Source organism: Chionomys nivalis, chromosome 8, assembly GCF_950005125.1.
Source record: "Chionomys nivalis chromosome 8, mChiNiv1.1, whole genome shotgun sequence".
Lineage (NCBI taxonomy): Eukaryota > Metazoa > Chordata > Mammalia > Rodentia > Cricetidae > Chionomys > Chionomys nivalis.
In genome coordinates this window covers 87,252,208-87,271,083 of record NC_080093.1, presented here as the reverse complement: position 1 = coordinate 87,271,083, position 18,876 = coordinate 87,252,208, and the positions used below count along the sequence as shown (strand labels likewise).

General features: G+C 41.0%; 1 protein-coding gene across 1 annotated transcript in view; it reads left to right on the top strand.

The window, feature by feature from the left end:
* Positions 1–2,554: 2,554 nt before the first annotated feature.
* Ipo7 (importin 7) overlaps positions 2,555–18,876 on the top strand; it is a 42,098-nt gene continuing 25,776 nt past the window's right edge. Inside the window, exons 1-4 of the mRNA XM_057777607.1 lie at positions 2,555–2,788; positions 10,897–10,978; positions 13,744–13,897; positions 15,185–15,343. Coding sequence (XP_057633590.1) covers positions 2,705–2,788; positions 10,897–10,978; positions 13,744–13,897; positions 15,185–15,343 — 479 coding nt within the window. The 5' untranslated portion in view covers positions 2,555–2,704. The remainder of the gene's footprint in view (positions 2,789–10,896; positions 10,979–13,743; positions 13,898–15,184; positions 15,344–18,876) is intronic.

Genomic DNA, 18,876 nt, shown 5'->3' with positions numbered 1-18,876 from the left:
TATTTACAGACTAACTTGTGTTATTTTCCATACTTGAAAATAACCTAGAACTATCTAAACATTTGAAAAATTAATTACAAAGTTGGAGGATTATACATACTGGCTTCAGGAGTTTGAAGAAAACCACTTTAATGAAGATATCATAGTATTGCAGGAAGATAAATAGATCAATGAAACTAGATGGAGTTCAGAAATTGATCTATTTATATTTGGTAAATTAATTTTCAACTCTAGGGCTCAGGTAATACAATAGTCATATTTTCTAAGTTACTTTTAATTCCCCACATGATATTACAAATAATGGCTGTACTATGTTCTTTTTTAAAAAGATATTTTATTATTTTATGTTTTTGAGTGTTATGTCTGTGCACCACCTGTATCCCTGATGCCTGCAAGGCCAGAAGAGATCTGTTAGATCCCTTGCGACTGGATTCGTAAGTGGTTGTGAGCTGCCATGTGGGTGGTCAAACCAGGGTCCTCTAGAAGAGTGACTAGTGTTCTTAATCATTGAGCCTTCTCCCCAACCCCTTAGCTTTTCTGTTTTTATTATGTGTGTATAAACATACCTGGTTAAGTTTGTGCAAGTGAGTGCGGGTGCCCACAGAAGAGAGAACAGGGCATTAAATTTCTAGGAACTGGGATTTACTTTTTTATTTTTTTATTTTTTGAGACTATGTTACTATGTAATCTAGCCTCCAGTTCCACAAGTATTATTATTTGTTTTTTTGTTTTTGCTTCCCCCTACCCCTCCACCTGATTTCTCCGCATAACAATCCTGGGTGTCCTGGAACTTGCTTTGTAGATCAGGCTGGCTTTGAACTCACAGAGATCTGCCTGCCTCTGCCTTCTGAATTATTTGTTTTTAAAAAAAGATTTATGGGGGAAGAGGGGAGGAAGTGGGAATTTGGATTGGTATTTTCTTAAAGTAATAAAAAAAATAAGGAGTAGAAGACTTATTTTTGTTTCTATTTGTATTTGCCACATATATGCAGTAGAAGAGGTCATTAATTCCCTGTGACTTCAGTCCCAGGTGGTTGTGAGCAGCCAGACATGGGTACTGGGAGCTGAATTCCTGTCCTCTAAAAGAGCAAGTAGTCATAACCAATTAGTTATTCATTATGTATACAATATTCTGTCTGTGTATGCCTGCAGGCCAGAAGAGGGCACCAGACCTCATTACAGATGGTTGTGAGCCACCATGTGGTTGCTGGGAATTGAACTCAGGACCTTTGGAAGAGCAGGCAATGCTCTTAACCTCTGAGCCATCTCTCCAGCCCCAGTTTCTTTGTTTTTGAGACAGGTGTGTACTTTGTAGTCCAGACCTGCCTGAAGCTCAGTATATAACTTCAATTAGACTCTAATTGAAATTGATTTGGTTTCTAACTGGAAATGACTTAAGATGTATTTTAGTTGTTCCTAACCTTCCTAACGCTGTGACCCTTTAATACAGTTCCTTATGTTGTGGTGACCCCAGCCATAAAATTATTTCCGTTGCTACTTCATAGTTGTAATTTTGCTACTGTTATGAGTTGCAATGTAACTATGTGATATGCAGGACCTCTGACTTTTGACTACCGTGAAAGAGTTTTGAACTCAAAAGGTCGCAACCCATAGGTTGAGAACTACTGAGTTAGAGTGCTGTATACCCATACCTGGGAAGACACAGACATTATACATTTACTCTGTATTTAGAAATGATAATGACCTAGCTGAAATTTGAACATTCGTTGGTAAGGCATTACTTTAGTATATTGTAGTTACAGATACTTAAATCGCCATCTTTTATAGACAAAACAATTCAATCCTTCGTGTGTGTGTGTGTGTGTGTGTGTGTGTTTTCGAGAGAGGGTTTCCCTGTGAAGCTCTGGCTGTCCTAGAACTCACTATGTAGTCCAGACTGCTGGTTTTTTTCTTTTTTTTGGGGGGGGGGTTGTTTTGTTTTTCGAGACAGGGGTTCTCTGTAGCTTTGGAGCCTGTCCTGGAACTAGCTCTTGTAGGCGAGGCTGGCTTCGAACTCACAGAGATCTGCCTGTCTCTACCTACGGAGCACTGGGACTAAAGGAGTTGGAGCTGAGACTAAAGGAGTTGACCGCCACTACCATCCGGCATATTGGATCAGTGTTTTCTTAGGATAAAAATCTCACAAATGAGATTGGTGAATCAGATTGAAACAATTTTTATGGCATTTAGAAATACATCTCAAATGAATTTTCGGAAAGTTCTATTTGGGAGGCCGAGGTAGTGACATTGCATCAGTTCAGGTTAGCTTGGGCTACACAGCAAGCCCGTCTCTCAAAAAGTAAAACAGAAGTTTTCTTTTACTGATACAGTTAGTAACAACGGATTGTGTCACACATTGGTTGAGAACCTCTAGGGATATCATATAAATCTTCGTAGCGGTTTTGCTTTTCTTTCTGTGGCATTTAAACGTTTTCTCTTTCAGCAGCTGGAGCCAGCCACGTGGGTCGTGCCTGCGTTTGCGGACTACATTTCCCAAGGTGCTCCGCGGGTGCGCTGACAGGAAGTGGCCGGAGCATCTCCCGCCTCCACGCCGAGGCGAGAAGGTTCTATCCGGGGCCTTGGCGCTTCTCTTTCCTTTCGCGCCGGTTGCCGCTGCGGAGCGCGGCCGGTCCATGTGCGCAGTGAGTGGCGCTATTTCTGGCTCAGTAGCACCGGTGTCCCGGGTTTGACCGACCGCGCGGCGATGGATCCCAACACCATCATCGAGGCCCTTCGGGGCACCATGGACCCGGCCCTGCGCGAGGCCGCGGAGCGCCAGCTCAATGAAGTAAGGACGGCCGGGTAGCGGCTGCTGCTGGCTGGTGGACCGGCAGGCCGAGCCTTCCGGCCTGGCCCGGAGCGCGTACCGCGTCGTCGACGGGTCCATTTGGAGGGGTGGGGCGGAGATCTGCCCGCCGTGCTAGGCTCGGGTGCCTCGCTGTGGGGCCGCGGCGCCCATGCCGCCTCGGTCGGCTCCCGAGTGGGCCTCTGGCTGCGGTCTGAACGTGATGAGCCGGCCGGGCTGGGCGGGCGTGACGGTCTGGACACATGGCCGGCTCGGGTGGCCCGGCGCCCTCTGGCTCTCTCCCAGCTGGTTCCTTGCTCCCAGGAGGGGGCGAAACTCTGGGAGGGTGTACAGACGTGTCCCAGACCAGTCTCGCCGGCGCCGGGGATGCCGGGCTTCCTGGGAAGGCTAGCTGCTCCGCTGGGGGTTGCGCTGTCAGTCTTGTCTCGGCACTGGGCGAATCAGTGACCTGCCTGTCGGGTACAACTTCTCGCCTGCGAGCTGCTAGGGACAGATTTCAGATGTAAGCCTGCGCCTCCTTGGTAGGGCTGTGGTAGTGCGGGTTACATAGTCGCTCCCCGCTCTCGTTCTGTCACAGCGCTACAGTTGGGAGGCGGGTTGAGGTAGTGGAAAGGGTCAGATAAGGTGCGACCTTCTAGGTACCTCCCTCACAGATTTCTGGAATGACCTTGGGCAAGTCCCTTAACCTCTCCGGGCCCTGAGTTGTACTCATTCACGAAATTAGACCGCAGGGTTGCTGTGATGGTCAAGTGAGATAGTGCAAGTCCGCCTATAGATCTTTCATAATTTGCGGAGAGTTGGTCTCTCTCCCACGTGTTTTGAGGAGTGCCCCTTGGAAAAGTATACATAGATATTTTACAGTACTGATTTAATCGTTGTTCTTTGTTTCTGAACGTTGCAGTTTTATGTAAGAATTTAAGAGGTTCGTAAGAGCGACTGTATTTTGGCATATATACTACTGCGTCTCAGTGAGGTTTTGTGTGTGTGTGTGTGTGTGAGTGAGAATGTAAAAAGAAACCTCTGTTTAAAGAAATTTTAAAGCATTAACTTACAGAAAACGTCAGGGAAACTACTAATTGAGGATGCAAAGTTTACAGCTCTGTGCTAGATATTCCCGTCTTCAAGGAATTTACAGTTCCACCAGATTACCCACAGTTCAGATAACTCAAGGTTTTTTTTTTTTTTTTTTTTTTGGTTTTTGGTTTTTTGAGACAGGGTTTCTCTGTGGCTTTGGAGCCTGTCCTGGAACTAGCTCTGTAGACCAGGTTGGTCTCGAACTCACAGAGATCCACCTGCCTCTGCCTCCCGAGTGCTGGGATTAAAGGCGTCCGCCACCACCGCCCGGCTTAGCTCAAGTTATTTCAGAATGAAAAGGTAAGTCTTGTGTATGTAAATGAGACAGTCATTTTAGAAGATAGTGCACTCAAATTTTTAGACCCAAAGTCACCTTGACAAGAACTTACCTGGGGCATTAAAATGATAAAAACAGGTTGTCCCAGTGGGGTGGTGGTGGCCCACGCCTTTAATCCTAGCACTTTGGAGGCTGAGACAGTCCCATCCCTGGGAGTTGAAGCCTACTTGGTCTACAGATTGCGTTCCAGGACTGGCACCAAAGCTACAGAGAAACCTGTCTTGAAAAACCGGGGGAAAAATAGTCCCCTTAAAATGTTATTAAGCCACACAATAAGTTAGGGGTCACTTGTTCTGCTTTAGGTGGACCTTACTTACAATGAATATTATTTTCCTTATGAAGTGTTAGTGCATGTAATAGCCTAGAAAACCAAGCTTTGTGTGATATCTCGCTCCCAGCACTTAGAAAGCTGAGGCAGGAGGATTGTCCAGGTGTTTGAGGCCTTCCTGGGCTATAGAGTGAGACCATAGCTCCATAAAATAAAATAGACCAAGAACACCTGAAAGTTTTGTCTTAGGTATTTCTATTGTGAATACATGTGTCTCATAAAATTGTTTCTTCAGAGATTTGATTTCTTTTGTGTAAAGGTTGGGTAATAATGCTTTCTTCAAATTTTGTGAACAGTTACGGTATTTCTAGGTTTTTTGTTTTGTTTTCAGACAGGGTTTTTCACTCTTTAGCTTAAGCTGTCTCTGATTCCTGGGTAACCTTTTTGCCTCAGCCTTCCTAGTCCATGTACCAGCACATCCAGCTTTGCGTGTCTACTTGTGTGCACTCACATGAGACTTGGAGAAAGTATACTCAGCCATTGATCTGTTCTGGAATGCCATGGAACAGTAAACACTGATAATCTTTTCTGCCAAAGAAAATGTATTATCTGGCTTCTGTATTTCTGTGATTTTCTTTTTTTTTCTAAGCTCTTCATTTCTTATAATCTTTCAGTTATTACATTTAGATTTTAAGTAATTTGCCTAAAGTAGCTTTTAGGATATTTACTCTGATTTAGGAAACATTCCAAATAAGTCTTGAAGAGATGAGAACAGAGCATCTTGATTTTGAGGCTCTTGCTTTCAGTGTGGTGTGAAGTGCATGATGTATCTATCATCCATTCATTAAAGCTGCTCTTGCTCCTTAGACATTGGAAATTGCTCATGTTAAAAGATCCTTGTATTTGAACGAGTCCCCCTCATCAGTGAGGTAATCATTGGTTAAAAACTGTAGATGTTTCCAGCATTTTTATTTTAACTTACTAATTTTTATTTTTAATTTTTTGCTTTTGAGGGGGTTTGAACCTCACTAAGTTCCTAACTAGCCTGGAATTTGCTGTCAACCCTACTGGCCTTGAATGCAAGAAATCTCCCTGCCTTTGCCTGGGACTAAAGGCATGCACCCACCATGCCCAGCTTTTCAAAGTTTTCAATTTGAAAATATGACAGTACTGAGCTTGTGTGCTCAGCCTTGGAGCTTTTGTCTCTTTTCAAATGTCTTTTTGCCATGGAGGAAGTCCACATTTCATGTATTTTCCTTCCCTCGTTTTATAAAGCTTAGCTCTCAAAATATCATCTGTACTTAAAGGATATTTTAGTTGTTTTTTTATATCACATAGAAATGATATTAGACTAAGCAACTAGTGACTGGTTTTTTTGTTTTTTGAAACTTTCTTTCTTTTTGAAACATGGTTTCTTTGTAGTCTAGGCTAGCCTCAGATTCCTGAGTACTGGGATTACAGGCATCAATGCCACTATGCCCAGCCTAGAAAGTGTATTAAATCACACGAGTGGTGGAGAACCGAATCTTGCTGATGTCCACGTGTGCTGTGGAAAATATGTGTAAGCATGTATACATACATGTAATTTAAAAATTAAAAATTCTCCCAGCACTTGGGAGGCAGAGGCAGGCGGATCTCTGTGAGTTCGAGACCAGCCTGGTCTACAGAGCTAGTTCCAGGACAGGCTCCAAAACCACAGAGAAATCCTGTCTTGAAAAACCAAAAAAAAAAAAAAATTAAAAATTCTGTGCAGTTTTCCCTAGGCAACAATATATCTCCCTAAGGATATCAACAGTGGTCAATTCTCTATGTAAGATGGAATAATACTTATATATTAGCCTATGTACTACTGAGTTAAATCACTACACCCCTGTACTTTAAATATTTAGTCACCTGTAATGTCCAGTGCATTGTAAGAACAGTTATTATACAGTATTGTTTAAGGAAAAAGCCAGAAGTTTGGTGCAGGTCTTTAATCCTAGCATTTCGGAGACAGAGGCAGGAGGATCTCTGAGGCCAGCCTGATCTACAAAGCAAGTTTCAGGACAGCAAAGGGTACAAAGGAAACCTCTGTCTCAGTAAAAAAAGAAAGAAAGAAATGATAAAAAGTCTGTATGTATTAATAGTGGTGCATTTTCTCCCTAAGTATTTCTATCTACGTTAGGTTGTGTTCCTGGCAGTGGAACCTCCCGAGTGCTGGTTTCTTTGTGTGTATAATGAAATAGTATCTGCCTTGTGTTGTGTGGTTTAAGGAAGTGGTGTATGTAAAAATCTGGGGAAGTGGCATCAGTACATCCTACATCCTCCAAGTTATTTGTACTGCGTGTGCCACTTGCTGTACAAGTTCAAGAATTCTAGAGTTTGTTTCCTGCCGCAGCCTGCGACTTCTGTCTAGTCCTACTGCTCTCGGTTGGAATGCTTCTTTGGACACTGAGGTCACTGTGAAGTAGCATTGACAGGAAAATTGACACAGTTCTGGCTGTATATAATAGCTGGCACATAATAGACACAGGAAGTATTTGTTGAATTTAAGACAAAAGAACCTAAATAGAAGTGTTAAAAGCATTCATTTGGGCTGGAGAGATACCTCAGTGATTAAGAACCATGTTGATCTTTGAGAGGGTCTGGGTTTGGTTCCCAGGGGCTCTGATGCACTCTTCTGACCTCAGTCACAGGGAGCATATGGTATGCATACATACAGGCTGAACACTCAGGCACATATACAATAAACTTCAAGTTTCTGTAAAGAACACTTCAGAAATTTATTTTAGAGTGTGGTGGTTTTGGCACATGCCTTTAATCCCAGCACTTGAGAGGTAGAGTTCTCTGAGTTCGAGGACAGCCAGGGCTACAAAAAGAAAGCCTGTTTGGGGGGGGAAAAAGAAAAAAAAAGAATTATGTGTATGGGTGTTTTGACAGTATGCATTTCTCTAACATATCCATATGTTCCTGATAGCTTTAGAGGCCAGAAGAGGGCATTATGTCCTCTACAACTAGAATTATGAATGGTTGTGAGTTACAATGGAGGTGTTGGGGGTTGAACCCTGGAATCCTTTAGAAGAGCAACTGGTATTCTTAACCATTGAGCCATCTCTCCAGTCTAGAATACTTGTGTTTTTTTGTTTTAAGAATACCTTTTGTTCTCTTACAACTTCTTTAGTAGGCTGAATCTTTTGTTTAGATTTTTTTCATTTTATATGCCAACCACAGTTCCCCTACCTCTCCTACTCCCGCTTCCTTCTCCCCTGCACCCCCCCCCCATCCCCATCCACTCCTCAGAAAGGGTAAGACCTCCCATGGAGAGTCAGCAGAGTCTGGCAGGTGAAGTTGAGGCTGGACCAAGCCAGAGGAAAATGGAAAGCCCATTTCCAGGCTGAGCAAGGTATCTCCATAGGGAGTGGGCTCCAAAAAGCCAGTTCATACACTAGAGATAAATCCTGGTCCCACTGCCAGTGGGCCTGCAGACTGTGCAAGTCATAGAACTGTCACCCACATTCAGAGGTTCTTGTTCAGTCCTGCGCATGTGCCCCTGCTATCAGTCCAGAGTCAGTGAGCTCCCACTCGCTCAGGCCAGCTGTCTCTGTGGGTTTCCCCATCATGATCTTGACCCGTTTGCTCATATAATCCCTTCTCCCTCTCTTCGACTGGACTCTGGGAGCTTGGCCCAGTGCTTAGTTGTGGATTTCTGCATATGCTTCCATCAGTTACTGGATGAAGGTTCTGTGATGACAATTAGGGTAGTCATCAGTCAGGTTACAGGGGAAGGTCCGCTTAGGTACCCTCTCTACTATTTTTAAGAGTCTGAGTTGGGGTCATCCTTGTGGATTCCTGGGAATTTCCCTAGCACCAGATTTCTCCTTACCCTTAACAACTTCCTCTATCAAGATATTTCTTTGCTCTCCTTCTCTGTCCCTCCCCCAACTCTGTTCCCTCATGTTCTCCTTCTGGCATCCTAGTTGGTCATTTGGAAGCTTGCTTGGTTTCTTTTGGTACCATGAAAGCTGGTTCTCAGGGAGGAGGCTTTAAGGTCAGTTCCAGCTCAGGGGCTTCTGGATCTCTGTTTTCAGCATAGGATGCCTATGAACTATGACAATGCCCATTATAACATGGTAACCCTGAGGGTACAATAATGGCATACTTACCTTGACAGTAACCAACAGTTACTTAATTGGACATTGGACTTAAGACCTTCTCCTCAAGAATAATTTGGTGTATCTAGAAATTAATTGGGATCTTTGGTATATTTTTGAGAGACCAGAGTTGCCTATGTTTTGAACATCGTTATTTGCTTGAAACAAACAGTCTTGTGTATGAATCCTGGACTTAACCTTGAAGTAATTCTCCTTAGTTTCCCAAGTGCTAGAATAGCAGGTGTGTTCCTTCAATCTTGTTTTTTGTGGGTTTTTTTGTTTGTTTGTTTTTGTTTTTTGATTTTTCGAGACAGGGTTTCTCCATAGCTTTTGGTTCCTGTCCTGGAACTAGCTCCTGTAGACCAGGCTGGCTTCGAACTCACAGATATCCGCCTGTCTCTGCTGGGATTAAAGGCGTGCGCCACCACCGCCTGGCAAGCTCGGGCGTCCCTGCAATCTTGTTTTTTGTTTTTGAGACAGTAACCTAGGTTAGTTTTGAACCTTGAACTCCTGTTCCTCTCTCTCTGGCTTATGCTCCACCACACCCAGAAAATTTATAATACTTGTTTTTGTTTGTTTCTTTGATTTATTTTTCTAGGTAGGGTTTTTTTCTGTGTAACCCTGGTTGTCCTGGAACTTCTTTAGAACAGGTTGGCCTCGAATTCAGAGATGCACCTGTTTACTCTCGAGTGTTGGATTAAAGGATGCACCACCACCACCCGGCTCATATCATTTCCTTTTTTTCTTTCTTTTTTAACTTATTTTATGGGGCTGGAGAGATGGCTCAGTGGTTAAGAGCACTGGCTGCTCTTCCAGAGGTCCTGAGTTCAATTCCCAGCAACCACATGGTGGCTCCAAACCATCTGTAAAGAGATCTGGCTCCCTCCTCTGGCGTGTGGGTATAAATGGAGGCAGAAAGTTGTATACATAATAAATAAATCTTTTTAAAAAAAAAAACTTATTTTATGTACATTTGTATTTTGCGTTCATGGGTGTCTATTTGAGGGAGTTGGATCCCTTGGAATGCAAAGTTATATATAGGTGTGAGCTGCCATGTGGATGCTAGGAATCTAATCTGGGTCCTCTGGAAGAGTAGCAGCCAGTGCGCTTAACTGCTGAGCCATCTCTCCAGCCCTCATAACATTTATTACCAAGAATACTACTCAGAATTTGGGAAAATCCCTCACTACTTTGGTTATGAAACAAGACCTTAGTGACAGCCTTGTAAAGATTTAGGAGGTCTTTAGGCTAAACCAATGCTATAAAGTCATCATTTAAAATTATAAAGAAAAAATTCTAAAAACAGGTTGGAGAGAAAGCTCAGTAATTAAGAGCACTGACTGCTCCAAGGGAATCACATTCCCTGGCCTCTAGGGACACAGAGAATGCAGGAAGGTAAAATAGCTGTATACATAAAACAATTTAAAAAGAAAATCATCTGTCAAATGTAGTAGGTGGCTGTAAATATATATGTATATATTTAATTTATTTTTTTATATATTTATATAATTTCTGTGAGTGGCACTTTTATGATAACTCTAAAGTGGGCTTTTTGGTCTCTTAATTTAGAAGCAAACCTTCCTAGTTTGGAAGCATGTACATACTACTGTTATCTGATGAAAGCAAGATGGGTCCAGTGGAAAGGCTCAGCCTGGTCTTGGCCCTACTACTGCGGTGACTCAATACTTAACCTTGATGCTCATAGTTCTGTGTTTTGAGAGAGTTTCTCTGTAACAGCTATAACAGATCTGATTGTCCTGGAACTTGTTAAGTAGACCAGGCTGGCCTCAAACTCACAGAGATCTGTCTGTCTCTGCCTCCCGTGTGCTAGGATTAAAGACGTGAGTGACCGTGCCTGGTTCCAATATTATCTTTTTAAATTGTTTTAATTTTATGTGTATGAGTACATCGTGTGTGCAGTGTCCTTAGAGACCAGAAGAGGATGTGTGATCCCCTGGAATTCTTTAGGGAATGGTTATGAGACTCAAACTCATGATTTTTATGCTTCCACCCTCTGAGTACTTCCTTGTGAACTGAGATTAAAAGTGTGAGCTACTGTACCCAGCAGAATACAATCATTCCAGTATATACTTAGATAAAATAGCAGAAAGTAGACATTAAGTCTTTGATACCCAAGCAATCCCAGCACTAAGAAGACTGAGGAAGGAGGATGGTGAGTTCAAGGCTTACCTGGACTATATAGTGAGACTGTCTCCGAAGTAAATAAAATTATGTTCATCTACAGAAATTTAAAGTCTTTGTTTTGCTTGCTTGTTTGTAGGCACACAAGTCTCTGAATTTTGTTTCAACACTGCTCCAGATCACTATGTCAGAACAACTGGATTTACCTGTGAGACAGGCAGGCAAGTTTCTTGAATTATTTCTTGAATATACAAACAATATATTGATTGAAAGTTATGTTAATGAACTAGCGAAGTATTGTGGCTTGGCCCTTCAGTAATTTCCTTCCCCGAGTGCTGTGGGACAATGGTCTTTTAGCCTGTCACTTGTATTATTTTAATAAAATGCTGATTGGCCAGTAGTCAGGTAGAAAGTAGAGGCGGGGCCATGAGAACAGGAGAATTCTGGGAAGAGGAAGAGTCAGTCTGTAGTTGTCATCCAGAAACAGAGGAAGCATGATGTGACTGCCTCGCCGAAAAAGGTACCAAGCCACGTGGCTAACACAGACAAGAATTATGGGCGAATGTGACTTATAAGTTATTAATAAGAAGCCTGCGCTAATAGGGCAATCAGTTTATAATTAACATAGACCTCTGTGTATTTCTTCGGTCAACACCTGAGAATCCATTTATTTCTGGTGTGTATAGCAACAACAAGTTTCTGGTATTTGGCAGAATTTAAAGGAAAATTTGAGATTTATTTTCATATTTTGTGTATGGGTATTACATACATGTATGTCTGTGCACCCATTCCTCTCAGGTCAACAGAGGGTGTTAGAGAAATTTGAGCTGCTTTTATGGGTGCTGATAATCAAACCCAGGTCCTGGAAGAGGACCCAGTGCTAACAATATACTTATTTTTTGTTTAATGTGTATGTCTGTGGAGGCCAGTAAAGGGTATCATCCCCTTGAACAGGAGTTGAGATGCTTGTGAGCCACCGTGTGGGTGCTCATAATTGAACTGGGTCTTCTGGATGCTCTGAGCTTTCCTAAAAAAAAAAAATTAGTTTTATTATCACAATTGCCTCAAACTCCAGCTCAAATGAAGGTTACATAGCCTTTAATTCCCAAATTTTACTAGAATGAAAGTGTTTAATGTTTGGTTCTTAATACATTGTAGTCTTGAATTTTATTTTAGAATTGGATTTTAGAAGATTAAATTATACTTAAATTATTTCAGTGTGTATAAAATGGAAGCATAAACTATGAAGTTGAGATTTGTGAACTTCAGTGATAGAGCACACGTTATCAAGTTTAAGTCCCTGTGTTCTATCTCAAGCACTATAATAAATAGATGAAAATGTGGGCCAATCAGGTAACCACCCGTAAACTTAATAAAAATTAAAACATAATTGTTGACTTTAGGGTGACATTCTTCGGCTGATTGAAATTGTAGTGCATGACTATGGTACTTCCCTCTGCCAGCCTTGACTGATGAGTTCATTTTGTTTTATAGTAGTACATTTGGGGTAGACTGAATCCTGTATACTTGCACTGTAGTTTTCAGTTGTTTATGTTTTGTCAAAATGAAAAACTTTCACACTACCAAATCAAATATGTATACATTAGATTCCTGTGTTTGTTATAATGGAAAGAAATATTTAGCTATAGTGAGAATTACCTGGTCCTATTTTTCTTCTTGCTGTGTTTTGGGTGATAAAGCTAATTATATAGTAGTGTTAATCTGGAATATGTCAGTCCCATATCTTTTACTGCAGTTATAGTTTAGTTTTTTTAATATCTTAAGATTAAGTATTCATTAAATTCTTAAGATTCAGTTACCTTTATTTAAATGGGTGTTGGACTTCAGGTCGAATTTACCATCAAAAAGCTAGTCTACAGAATTTAGGGATCGATTTCATATTACACATTTTTAATCCACATTCCCTAGATGGTTGAGTAAAGAGCCTTGTTAGTGATATACATCACACTGCGTCATCAGCTTGTTAACTGTCAGACAGCAGTGTGCAAAGGTAGCAGTATGGTGGCTGGCAGCAGATCATAATCTAGGGGTTTTTGTTTTTTTAATAATTTATTTAATGTGCATTGGCATGAAGGTATCATATGAGATCCCTTGGAAGTGGAGTTACGGACAGGTAGAAACTAACATGCGTGTGCTGGGGATTTAACCCAGGTCCTCAGGAAGAACAGCCCAGTACTCTTAACTACTGAGCCATCTTCCCCAGTCACTACAATCTAGGGTTTTTGAGCACAGCAAATTTTCTCATAAAATAATATGAATTTGAAGTGCTATGTGATTAAAAATGATCAATTTAGACACTGAGAACCTTTATATACTATGTTTTTTCCTGTGATCATGTTTATGTAGTCAGTTGTAGGAACTGTAATTTTGGTTTTTCAAGACAGGGTCTTTCTGTGTAGCCCTAACTGTCCTGGAACATGCTCTTTTGACTAGGCTGGCCTCAAACAGAGATCCACCTGCCTCTGTTTCCCGAGTGCTGGGATTAAACACCTGTACCACCACCATGTGTCCCCCACTTTGGAACTGTATTTGTATGGTTTGGTGCTTAGGGGTTTTCTTTAGAAAATGATTTTGGTATACTGTTTATTTTGTGTTCTTTTGGACTGTATTTTTTTTTATTATTATATGCTTTCCCTCTTATTTTAAGATTTATTTATTTATTATGTATAGTGTTCTGCCTGCATGTTTGCCTGCAGGCCAGAAGAGAGCACCAAATCTCATTAGGGAGGTTGTGAGCCACCATGTTGTTGCTGGGAATTGAACTCAGGATCTCTGGATTGGGCTGTATGTTTAATAATTTTGTGTCTAATGGCTACAAGTGAATGTTAAATGTGTGTTTTGATTATTGGCTTGAAATAATTTTTTATTACTTTGCTTACAAAAGAATCTCTTCCTAATATTGATGTTTCCAAGAGATATTCTGTTTTTACAGTAAACATTACTTTATGAATGGTCTGTATTGTAGGTGTTATTTATTTGAAAAATATGATAACACAGTATTGGCCTGATCGGGAAGCAACACCCGGGGACATCTCCCCATATACAATTCCAGAAGAAGACCGACATTGCATTCGAGAAAACATTGTAGAAGCCATTATCCACTCACCCGAGCTTATCAGGTATGTTTTTAAAATTTATCCATTATTACAGATATGTGTTTTGTGTATGTCTATTTAAATTTTCTTTTTTCAGAACCCCCCCCCCCACTTTCTTTTTGGAAACAGGGTCTTACTTTGTAGACCAGACTGGCCGTGAACTCACAGAAAACCACTGACCTCTGCCTACTGGTGCTACAATTAAAAGTACTTAACTTGACATTTTATAGCGTAAAGTTGCATCACATGTTGTCATAGAATGAATGCACTTAGATTCATTGTATTGTGATTGAATTTTATGTGGTCAGACAAATGGCAGAGTCTGGTGTAGTCATGGCTGCAGTCAGCATTTCAGAGGCAGAGGTGTGGCTCAGAAGTAGAGCACTTTAACACACACACTGTCCCAACTTTTCTGCACTGAGAAGGAAAAAGAAAGTAGGGAAAGAATTTCTGAATACTGTTTTGCAGTCTGTTTGGTGATTTAAAAGATCTCCACTGTCTGTGCAGAGCAGGCATTTGAAGTAAGGTCTGCTTTGGGGAGTCAAGTGCCCTTATCACTGCCCTGTCTAGCCTGGAACACACTATGTCAGACTGGCCTTGAGCTCAAAGAGATCACCTGCCTCCCAAATGCTTGGATTAATAGTGTTTCTGGCTGGCAACCACTATTATTTTATAGGACTTTGCAAATTGCTGGCTGTCTTAATTATTTTGTGCCTACTTATTGAGATTTTTGAGATAAGGTTTCTCACTGAACTCAGAGTTTATTAATTTGACTAGGCTTGATTAGCCCACAAGGTCCAGGGTTCATCCTGTCTGTCGTCCTAGCACAGTATTGTACAGGTGTACTGTAGCACAAATAATAAAAACTAGAAAGGCTTTTTAAAACTGTCTTGTGTACCTCAGACTGACCTCAAATACATGATCCTGCCTCTACCGCATGTGTGTGCAGTTAAGCTTGGGTGGCTTTTAGTTCTTTTTTTGTTTCTTTTTGTGGCCTTGGTTTTCCTGGAACTAGCTCTGTAGCCCAGTTGGCCTCGAACTAAATCCGCCTACTTTTGCCTCCTGACTGCTGGTATTAAAGATTTTTGCCGCCACTACCTGGCTGGATTTCTTTTAAATTGGTAGGAAGAGACAGTGTTGCTAAGTGAGTTGATAGTATTGCATTATCTACATTTTATGTGCATCAAAATACTTGATGGATTATTTGAAATTAGACTTTGTTGAACCAACCTATTTTTCTTTGTCTGAGTTACCAGACAAAGTATTATCTAGGTTTTTTCTTCTTTTTTACTGTTGAGTTTTGACTTTCAGGGTACAGCTTACTACATGCATTCATCATATCATTAAACATGACTACCCGAGCCGTTGGACTGCCATTGTGGACAAGATTGGATTTTATCTTCAGTCTGATAACAGTGCTTGTTGGCTGGGAATTCTTCTTTGCCTTTATCAGCTTGTGAAGAATTATGAGTAAGTGTTCCTCCTAATTCCAGTTAAGTTTTTGAGAAGTGGAGATAATTGTGAAAATTTAAACCAGTTTCAACATAAAAAATTGCTTTTAATATAAGAAAATTAGTGATCTATGTTAATTTAGTATTTTCCTATTGAAGTAGGAATCTTATTCTGAATTTTTCTTCATTATACTTATTTATTTTGTGTGTGTGCATATGTGTGTTCAAGTGGTTCAGTGCACAAATGGAGGCCAGAAGATAAGCTGGTGACATCACTCCCTCTACTATGCAGGTGCCAAAACGTAGCTGACTGACTCAATGCAGGGTATCCACCCTGCAGAGCCTTCCCACAAGCTCATGGTACTTATTCTAATCCATAATGTTTCTTTCTTTTTTTTTTTTTTTTTTTTGTCAGTGCCACTGGGAAACTCTGCCCTGACCACTGTCCTTATGTTTTGTTAAAATCATTGACTCTTATTTAAAAATTGTCTATAAAATTGGGGCTCCTTAAAGTACTGATAGCAGGCTTTTAGATTTGTGAGTGTGTGCTTGTTTGAAGGTGATTGGAGTGCAGTGAGCAACAGAGCACTTTATCAGTGAGTTCCTGATCCTTGCGCATTTGCCCTGCCAAGAACTAGTATTATAGTGGGACACCAGCCCAGCTCTTGATCTAAGAAATTCACAGTAATCTACTTACTCGGTAACCTGAATATTTAAATGAATTATAGCTCATATAAATAATTTTCATAAGTTAGTAAGATTTTAGACCAAAGAGTTGTCTTAGCTCTGAGTTTGATTCCCAGCATCCACATGGTGGCTTAAAACCATCTGTAACTCCAGTCCCAGGAAATCCGAAGTCCTCTTCTTGCCTCCGGCAGCACCAGGTATGCAAATGGTGCACAGAACATACAATATGCAGGTGAAACACTCACAAACATAAAAAAAGACTTTAAAAAGAATAGTAAATGAATAGTAAATAGTGAAGGATTTTTTTCAATCAAGCATGTGGTTAAAGCAGTGAAATTGGTAGGTACATGAAAGTATGGTATGGAAAATTTATAAAAAATAATTTAGTATGATATGGTGACTTGACCTCCATTCCTAAGAGCTAGATAGATGCCATTGTGAGCCCCCTAGTTCTGGGACTTTTAGGCAACCTCTGACACCTTTTTGGGATCCCATTTCAAAGAACTGTGCTGTCCTGAGTAGGCGTGAAACACACCATTTACACCCTTGGTACTGGTGTTTTCTTGTGTCCCCACCAGCTACCCATCTTCCTGCTAAGGAATGTTCCAGCTGTCGCTCCAACTTCTATCAGAGTGCCAGTTGTAGTTCTGGTAAGTGAGTGACCAAAGCCAGAGAGAATAGCAATAAGTTGGCAATGTCATTAAGAGGGTTTGAGTCTCTCTTATAACCTTAGCAGGAAAGAATTTGAGGGATTTTTAAATGAAATATAGAGGAGGAAACTACAATATTGGAATTTCAGTTTATTTTCAAGCAGTGTTTATAGAATATAAGGTATTTACAAGAGATATGTGGCTTGGAGAAATTTTAAGAAAATTCATGAAGAAATTGTTCTTTGGTCTTCAGCAGCGTCTTATATCCTCAGAAAATGCTTGTTTGTAGGAAGAGGTGAAAGGAAACACTGAGGAAGTTCTGTCACATCATGCTGAAGAGTAGTGGCAAACAAGTAAAAGGGTAGAGAGCCAGAAGCATAATCTGGTAATCAGGGGGACACTACTGCTACAGGTATTCAACCCTTGGGAAAATTTAGGGGTACAGCTAACTTGTCATGAAATGTTAGGAGTTCAGGCAGCTCCTGGTGAGATGCTAGGGTACTAGTTTTGGTCTGTAACTGGGACAGAGCTGGCCTTGCAATTCCTCCATGGCAGAGGATGACTTGAGTTTTTGATCCCATGCCTCTGATTTCTCAAGTTCTGGGTGTTGCCACACTTGGTTTGTATGCTGCTAAGAATCCAAAGTTGGGTTCTCATGTATGTTAGACAGAACTCTATCAGTTGAATTGTTTTTACTTGACAGGGTAGGAATTTTAGATATTAAAGAACCTCTGGCTTTTTATTTAGAAACAAAAAATTAAACCAAGTGTGGTGGTGCACGCCATTAATACCAGCACTTGGGAAACAGATCTTTGTGAGTTCAAGAATAGCAAAGACTGCACAAGAGAAACCCTTTCTTAAAACAAGAAAAAAATTTAAAGGTCAAAGAATTGAACTTAATGGATGCCTGTGAGTGCAGGTCATCATTTGCGGCACTGGAGACTTGTAGCACTGGGCTTCTTATTAACACCACACGTTTAGGAGCCTTTGGGCCTCAGCAGTATGTAGTGTATTTTATGCTGTAAATTACTTTAATTGCTACTATCTTAGATTAGGTACTACGAACTAATTCCCTGTCTAATATTTAGTGTGATTAGTGAGGTAAGGGAAAAGAAATTCTACCACAGAAGTTTTCATGTTTTCGATGACTAACCGGGCTGGAAGGAGGGAAGTATATAATATAGTTCTTAACTTTATTGTTAGGGAAATTTGTAGTTTATGTAGTTCAACTGCAGAGTTCACGTGGTATTCTTCCTTTCTATAGGTATGTGAGTGTCAGGTGGTGTATTTGAGTATGTGGTGATTTGATTGAGTACCTCAGTATGAGCTCTCTGGCCCGCAGGTGCACGTGCACATAGTCAATGGGAGTAATACACAGGTCAGAGGATAAGTCTGGCATCGTACCTTGCTCTGTCACTATTGCCTTATTCCCATGAGACACTCAACCTGGAGCTTAGCTTTAAAAAAAAAAAAAAAAAAAAAAAAGGCTCCCCTTAGCACCTTGGCTACATTTGTATGGCCATGACTGCCTGCCTTCCTTTCTTTCTTTCTTTCTTTCTTTCTTTCTTTCTTTCTTTCTTTCTTTCTTTCTTTCTCTCTCTCTCTCTCTCTCTCTCTCTCTCTCTCTCTCTCTCTCTCTCTCTCTCTCTCTCTCTTCCCTCCCTCCCTTCCTCCCTCTCTCTCTCTCTCTATCTCTCTCTTTTTTTCTTTCCCTGTCCTGGAACTAGCTCTTGTAGACCAGGCTGGTCTCGAACTCACAGAGATCCGCTTGCCTCTGCCTCCCAAGTGCTGGGATTAAAGGCGCTCGCCACCACTACCACCCGGCTCTTTTTTGTGTGTGTGTGGATTCTGGGATTCAAATTTAGATACTCTTGTGCAGCACAGTCTCTTACCATACGCTGGACCATGTTACTAGCCCACATTATAGGAATTTCTTTTGTAAGTTATTACTGTTTTATTGACTTGAGAAGTATGATAATCTCTTAAACATATTTAAGTGTGTTTATAGTATGTATGTGTAGTTGGTGGAGGGCACATGTGAATTAGAGGACACCTATTCTTTCCTCCCAGCAAGGGTTATGGACATGGAACTCAGGTTCTTAGGTCCACATAGCAAGTGTCTTTTTATTTTTGGGATTTTTGAGACAGGGATTCTTTGTGTAGCCCTGGCTCTACTGAAACTACTCTGTAGACCAGGCTGGCCTTGAACTCAGAT